General features: G+C 28.8%; 2 protein-coding genes across 2 annotated transcripts in view; both read right to left on the minus strand.

The window, feature by feature from the left end:
* Positions 1–3530, minus strand: part of LOC106691401 (venom serine protease) — a gene marked incomplete in the record, with an annotated part of 11833 nt that extends 8303 nt beyond the window's left edge. The window contains 1 exon segment of the mRNA XM_067053514.1: positions 3436–3530. Coding sequence (XP_066909615.1) covers positions 3436–3468 — 33 coding nt within the window.
* A 2554-nt stretch (positions 3531–6084) lies between these two features.
* Positions 6085–8559, minus strand: part of LOC106691396 (venom serine protease) — a gene marked incomplete at its 5' end in the record, with an annotated part of 38249 nt that continues 35774 nt past the window's right edge. Inside the window, 2 exons of the mRNA XM_067053516.1 lie at positions 6085–6209; positions 6603–6759. Of these exons, the coding sequence (XP_066909617.1) occupies positions 6154–6209; positions 6603–6759 (213 nt within the window). The remainder of the gene's footprint in view (positions 6210–6602; positions 6760–8559) is intronic.

Here is an 8559-nt window from a genome sequence, read left to right on the forward strand (position 1 = left end):
TATATTTATTTTATCTTAATTTTTTGTTTTATTTATAACATTGTAAATAGTTAGGGGTGTCTTTTGTATGACACTATACCCCCAAAATCAATTGTTAAAAAATAAAATGCACCTCTTACATAAACCTTGTAAGGCCCACCAGACCGATCTGGTTTAAATAAACAAATAAACAAAATTTAAAAAAAAATGAGTGAATAATGGTCAGTGAGGTGTTGTTTGGTCGGCGTTGTCTAGAAAGAGTAGCCTACAGTTTTAAATCAGAGATTATTAATTACACGTCAGTATAATTCATTATCAGGCCTGTATGCATTCAGTGTTTGGACATTTTTATTGTAAGTTGTGATTAGTACAGTGCAATACTAGACCCCATTCGTTAGTTTAGTGGTAGTTTGGACATTTTTATTTAAATACATTTTAATTGCTAATAGTGCTCATTTGAATCCACAATTAGACCCTCTCTGGGATTATTAAGTGCCAGTCTGGCCGTTTTGCTTTTAATACATTTTGACTGTTAATGCTGTGAAAAATATAGTCCGCTTAATACCAGTATTACTATAATTCTAGTAATTTAGTCCCAATAGTTTTACTGTTTAATATATTAATTTTTTTCAGTGAAGCCCATCGACTTTTTACCACTTTTGACACTTACGGTAGCGTCTATAACTTCGCATCAATAGTGGCAACTAAAGATAACTTTCTCTGACTTATCGGAGTAGATCATCTGTTCTTAATCGTTCCTTCTCGTCTCTGACTCCTCCGCTAACACTTGTATAGCTATCGATTTTGTTAATATTTTTATTTATTATTTGATTTCATCTTAAAGGCCTTTTATTTCAATTTGCTTTTATTATTTTATTTCTAAATGTTTTATTTTTACTATATCTACATGTTTCCAATTGTTAGCCTCACCAAATAAATTTGTATATTAGAGCCGCTTTGTTTTTCTTTGTAGCCGACTTCAAAAGGCGTCTTCTATTTCAGACAGCTTTAGCAGTAGATAGTTTATTTATTTTTTAAAGCATCTCTAATATTCAGGTGTACTTAGTTATAATTACTCGACGTAAAAAAAGAGTTCACAAGTACATAGGTCGGAACAATTTCATCACTATCTTCGTTTTATTTTTCATTTACCTTACTTTTTTTTTTTTTTTTTTTCAGATTTCATGGAAATTAATCTTTCTTTGCAGATTTCTATTGGCTTTATAATTACCTCTGTTTCAAGATACATTTTTTCGTCTGAGGAAAAAATTAAGCGGAACGAGCCGTTTTGAAGTATAGCCGTTTAAAGAAAATTTCTTTTTATCATTGACAACATGCATCGGGTGAAATTTGATAAAATTTGTAGCAGACCAGGTTTATTACAATAATCCCAATTTTTTCAAACATTGGGCCAAAACGATGAAATACGTTTTTGAAATTTAGGTAAGTCGAGGAAAATACATTTGAGCATCCTTTAGCGTAAGTAGTGGTTGGAATTTCCTGTAATTGATAACAAACCCATTATACATCTATTTTAAGATTGGCGTATTATGGGTTTGTTATGAATTGATCCTTTAGGTCAATCAGAAGAAACATTGTCAAGGGAAATAAATTTTCGAGAAGTAATGGATGGTACATGATATGGGCCCATCTGAGCCCCCACAAAATTTCAAAATCAGATTTACTTTAAATTACAGGATTAAATTTGACAACATTAAGGGAACCAAATTCGTTGCTTGAAGTATAACACATAAAGTGAGGTCCAATTTTTTTTTTCATTTCCAGCATGAATACATGTTTCTTTTACCTTCGTAATTGAGAAAAAAAAAATAAAGATATACGAAAAATGAAATTATTAGAAATTTTTAAGATAATCTATCGGTTGAGATGGTATAATACTTCTGCCGAAAAGCTTGGAATGATAAAAAATTTGGCTGTTAGTGGTGTGAAAAATACAGTCCGCAACATGTTATCGTCAGCATTGATCATTATCATTGTGGTAATTTAGTTCGAATAGTTTTACTGTTAAATGCATTAATTTGTATCCGAGTAGTCGTGGGACCACCAACTTTTGAAAGTTACGGTGTCGTCTTCGCATCAATACTACTGTTACAGTAAAAAAAAAAAAAGAATATTGAAAGAATGGAAGAATTATAAGTTAGAATTGACCTTCTGAATCAGTAGCTCTCAAACTATGGTTGTTCCATAAAACACAGATTTTTCGTTATAGAGTTATTGATATTATATTAAATTAAAAAAAACAAAACATTTACAACATTAGATTGATATGGTAAAAATTGGGTTGTACGTTTATTCATTATTTTGTTATTACAGTTGGCCTTGGAGCTGTTATAATATCAGTCCTTGTGTATTTAATGTGTAATAAATCGGTCGACGTTCATATTCAAGAGTCAAAAAGATGTGAAAAAATCGCGACTACCTTTTTTTCTTAGAAAATTTATTTTGGTGTGCCTCACTGGATCCGTATTTTGGTTTTTGTGATTTTTTATACATTTGAACCCATTCAGTACAATCGGTGATACTTTTTTCTTATCTGACATCAAAAAAACATTTTTTTGAATAGTAACCTTATATTTCATAGAGGGCGGATGCTTGCAATAATAATACAAAAACATGTCGAAATGATATAAAATTATTTTTCTCGGCTCCTAGAGCGCATTGGCAAGAATATTAATCAATAAGTATATTTATAATATTCCAGCCTAGAATCTCAAAAAAATGTTTCAATCGGTATTCCGTAACCCTTTTTAGTTGACATCAGAGTTCTATAATTCAACCTTTACATTGAATCTTATATCAAAATTGTGTCATACAGATAAAAAATCGACAATATTTGTTCGGTTTTTAATTCTTCTTGATATATCTGTTGGTGCTGAAAATCAGTTTGTAATACAGAAACCAGCAAGATAGATGGTATGATGTTTAGAGAGTTCTTCAAGAATAAATTCAATAATGTAATCGCAATTTATTAAAAAAAGTATATAACTGGATTTAAATTACAATCATGATTTCTAAACTGAATTTGTGAAATTATGAGCCTTAGTATGAAGCAAACCTGGGCAAGAAATATTTATTAAAACATAAAAAAATAATGTATTATAGTAACTAAGTATTTAATATGTTTATAGGTAATGTTTTTTAAATAACAAATACTAGTAGGATTTTGTATTTGTAATATAAAAAACAAAATACTTATATTACAAGTGTTTATATTTCTGTTGTGTAATTAAAACACAAAGTAAAATAGATTTTTGTATTTTAGAAAGAAAATGCAAATACAATTTTTATTTTCAAAAGAAAATACAGTTACAAATAATGCATTTTATATTTTATTTCTTAGAATGTAAAATACAAAAATCATTAATTGAAAATACTGCCCAGGTCTGGGATGATTAAAAGTTTTGTAGAATTTATAAAATACTCGTGAGTACTTACCTCTGCAAAACAACGACTAAATACAAAGATCATGTCCCGCTCTTTATATATCGGTAAACAGCAAACCCCTCTGGCTCTTGAGTCGCTAATTATATCCCATCAATAATGCAAAGAATTTAAAGTAGCTTTAGCTATACAAAGATTTTCAGAATCGTAAGATAATTTGACAGGCCATTTGTTTGAAATAAAAAATAGAAACCACTAGTTGTGAGTGTTTGGAAGCATATTACTCATTTCCTCTGAGTAATAATCGATAGTTTGATCGATTTCACGGTACAAGTAACGCTACAGTTCGGTCTTGAACTAAGTTAATTTATTCATCGGCATGGACTTACAGCTCGGGAATAAACAGGAACACGAATGAGGACCAAAATATTTTTCTCTTTTACTTTTGGATCAACGACTTGTTGCGTAGGAATTTTCTCTATCCACAAGGTTATGTTGTTTTGTGTGATTTTTGATCGAAGGGCATATTAAAGATATGAAGGACAAATATAAAAGAAATATTTGATATTGATATTCATGTTTGTATGAAGAGTGAAGTATGGATGTTCTCGATGATTGTGTTCCAACCACCTGATTTATTCCTTTGAATTGGCGGTTTTAAATTAGTAAAAGGCCCTAAAGGAGAAAAAAGAGGCCTTTCACTTCAATTTTGTATTACTTTAATGAAAAATATGTATAATTACTAATCAAAATCTGCCAAGTATGGTTAATTTGTTATTTCGGAGCTCCATGTCATTAAAACTTCCTTCAAGACTAGAAAACCTAATATAACATCATTTAAATTTACTAAAAGGTCTAACATACTTGTTTACGTTTTATAGTTTCCAAGATAAAATTTTTTAAAAGCAACATTTTGAAATGTTATAAACTACTTTATAGTAGGTTAAACTATCTTTAATTTGATTGCTAGCAGACATCTACGTCCAATGGTTCCTCTGATATAGTTTTTCATAAATCAAATATTTTGTAGAAAGAACTAGTAACGGGAAGAGGAGAATTAATCATTATCTTGTTAATTTATTTTGGGAAATATAATGAAAACTACTAGGACTGGCATCAGGAGTCAATACTACTGACCTTCACCTATAGACAGCAAGAATGTAATAACTCAGCATTCTGCCATTCATCCCTATTTTTGTACCCTCTAACATATATATATGTATATATCCAATTCAAAATTCCTCTCCTTGTCTTTTATCCTGTATCCACTAGTCGATGCAGTTCTTTTATATTGTTATCGCAAGTCGGTGCAGCCATCTGTACCATTAGTATAGGTTCTTACTTTATTTTTTATGTATTAATTATTAAAGTGAATTCTATTGATTTCCCATCTATTAATTCAACAAAGATGACCGATAGAAACTACTTTATAACATACTAAACTAGCTTTGTACTATTTTTATTTGAGCCACCGTTTAGCCCCAAAGTTTTCTGTTTTGACGGAAGTGAAAGTCAGAGTGAGAATCTATAACTTTGATTTGAGTAGTAATTTGTACGTCTTATGGTTTCGTAGATCAAAATTTCCCACAATAAATTCATAGCCTACTGATTTTTAGTACATATTTCATTAAATGTTGCTTTTTAAAAAACTGTATCTCGGGAACTATTGAACGAATACAGGACTCATATTTTAGCAAATTTACTCGACTTTAAATTATGGTTTATTATGTTGTGGTGTAGGTAATTTCAAAGATATGGGGCTCCGAATGAAAAATTGATATTTTTTAACATATTAAAACAGCTGCTATTTTATATTCCCCTAACTATAACTGGCAGACTTATCAATTAACTAGTAATTATACGTATTTTCATTAAAGTAATAAAAAATTGGGGTAAAATAACTGACTTTTTTTCCCACCAGACTCTTGTATTATATGGCTTACAATATTGCTAAAGCCATACTGAAAAGAATGGAGTTCAGTACTGAGTCTTGCGGAACCCCATTAATATGCTCAAGACTTTTTGAAACATTTGATCTGGTTCATACACTATTTTTTTTTTATTATGGTTACAGATTAACTTTAATGATTAATTTCAAATTTAGGTATTATTTTTTACTATAAATACAATTTAATTTGCACATGGTTTTCATTCTTCTTCTCCTTTTTTCGTAAATATTTTATTAATTTTATTTTTTACACATTCTGCATACTCATGTTACAAATCATCAGTACACGCCAGATTATGTAATTTGTTTGAAGATTATTTTCTTAATCATAGTTAGAATAAAATTAATATTACGTGAATTATATCTTCAGTATCCTATAAATTGAAGTTTCTTATAATTTTTATTTATTAATCAAGAATCTGCCATGATTGAGTCGAGAAAGCCTCTACGAGATGAGACAGAAGGGAAGCAATATGGGCAACAAAAAAAAAACATAGCATTTAATGTTAGTTTGATTTTTTAGATTAATAGTTCATTTCGGTCAATTTTATTTTATTTGGTCAAAGTTCTCTTTTTTTATTATTTTAATTTTTTTTTTTGTTAGATATAATTTAAAGTTAATTATACTTATAATTATACTTTTACTAATTCAATTATTTAATTTCCATGTAATACAGTTTATTCATTCACCCAACATCAGCCATGAATAATGCCTTTAAAAGATCTAATATTTAGATTTAAACTGAATTGCCATGATTATTAAATATAATTTATTTTAAGAAAAAATAGGGCTTCCCAGCCATAACATTATTAAATGAAATAGTCTATGAAGATAATGTTGCATTCATCTTCTGACAAGTTGTACCGGGCTTTCCACTTCCTGGAAAAAAATTAAAATTTTAAATTTTGTTCAGAATAATTTTAGATAATTTGATAAAATATTAATCAAGTTTTTAAAAAAAATTGGGTAAGGTAAATCCTTCACTGGCACAGTTTACTGGTCTTGTCTATTGTATTAAAATATACTTATGAAGAAAAATGCTAACATAATTTTCTTAGCATCTGATGTAATGAAATTTTAAAGTTGTGATAATTATATTTTTATAACACTGTAATAAAATATCATCTACTTATTAAAAACATTTTATTAAAAAAAAATCTAGAACTGGCATATAAAGAAAAAAAAATCAATAACTTTAAATGTGCTTAAATAGATATGCACACAGCTTAACTAGTATCTTAAATAAAATATCTGTTGGATGTTTAAATTTACCTGATATTGCAGTTTGTATCCAATCCAAATAGCGAGATACATCAGTGTTCACCGCTGGTTTTGTTCCACATTTCAAGTTACCATATGATACCAACCCAACCAGCGTCAGCTTGTTCGTTCCAGGGTCGACCCAGACTAGCGGGCCTCCAGAATCTCCCTGTGAAATATATAGATGGTTCATGAATGAATGGGAATGCTGTTTGAATTCAAATAATTCACAATGTATTTCCATAAATTTCTGCACAGAAGATAAGAAAAAAATATCGTTCATATTAACAATATTAAAAATGGAGAATTTAAGGGTTTGCCTCTACTGTAATTTACATCTAATAAAGAAAAAAAAATAATACAAGCATAACTGTAGCTGATCACAGGATTAATTTTTAACTCCAAATTGATACATTTATAATTTCTTATTTTTTTATTTTTTAAACTTAAGGCTTGATGTTATACTGCTATAACCTTAAAACTTAAAATGATTCCAGTCATTTTCGTTAAGTGATTAGCATGAAATAATAAATGTATTTTTTACGTTAGAACTGACGTACTTCCCATGGATTCAGTCATCACAACAATTTCAGCCCTGTCATAGAATATCGCAATAATTTCTAACAAATACTGTCTTCTGACAGAAACACTAAAATCTTCCAGGAACCGATATTGCCTATCCCACGATTATTAGTGAGATGGCCAAGAAATAAGCAGAATTGGTTCTGAAGCCGTCTAAGCTGCTAAAATATTTTCTTATTGAAAAGTACATTGCAATTTACTTTTGTTTTCTATATAAAATTTTAAGTTTTAGTTATATCCATAATAGTATCATTATATTATATGAATAATATTATACATTACTGTTTCCGTAATATTTTAATAATAACATACAACAATAACAATAATAATTATATGTCAGGTATATTTACTTATATTTTAGAGATTTTAGCTATAATTACTCTTTGATGTTAATTTTCAGAACAGTAAGGAAGCTTGATAGTTTTTCTCAGTAAAGAACTAATTAATTATTCATAATGGTTTTGTTGACAGTGAATTTAATATGAATAAGAAGCCAGCCGACGAATGTGATCAGGGAGGCAAACACTGACAAGTAATACTTATTTTTATCGAGTGGCTACGTTTAGGCCTATATTTTTGGCCTACATCAGGGATAAAGACATCCAATCACAGCCCAAGTTGCAGAATTACAGTTTTATGCGTTAATCCCCTCATTGTCCTATGAGGGATTCGAACAGTTGTCCCAAACCTGGTACACTATCTAATAGTATTTATCTAATAATCCTAGTGTGGTGATAGTATAATGTTGATTTTTTTTTCATTACTATAAAAAAGAAGAATAATTTGTTTTCTTGCTAAGGCGTTGTTGGAATAATGGAAAAATAAAAATGGATGAAAAAAAAATTTATAAAGAAAATTACAGTATTGCGAAAATGTTAGGTGCAGTAGATAAAATTATAAAAAATATTTATGGATGGACGTTTCGTGTTAGAGAAAGATTCTCAATTAATTACAAAACTACACTTAAATGTAAATATGGTAAGTAATGCATATTTTTATTCTTAAACTGCTTTCAAATGTTTGATAAACTTTCAAAAAGCCTGTTAGATCCGCCTTTCGATCCTCTATTTGCATATGACTGCTTGAGTCACAAAGACTGCTTTATAAATATATATATATATAAAGCTAAATAGAATTATTTACGAATATTAATCTTTAATCATGAGAATATTGATTATATAGGTATAATATAAGTAATAATAAACAAAAATCAATAAAGAATTATGAGTTAGACCTATTTCTAATGAGGTGTTAATAATAGCTGAACATAGAAAAATTGAGAAGAACATGGTCGGAGGTGTGGTCAACAATAATATATAAATAAACAACACTTACTCATTTTTTATTTTATTTTGTGGCAGTTTAAAATAACTGAAAATAAGACTCA

The sequence above is a fragment of the Halyomorpha halys genome, unplaced genomic scaffold, assembly GCF_000696795.3.
Source record: "Halyomorpha halys isolate HHAL.00 unplaced genomic scaffold, Hhal_1.1 Scaffold2317.1, whole genome shotgun sequence".
In the NCBI taxonomy this organism is placed as follows: domain Eukaryota; kingdom Metazoa; phylum Arthropoda; class Insecta; order Hemiptera; family Pentatomidae; genus Halyomorpha; species Halyomorpha halys.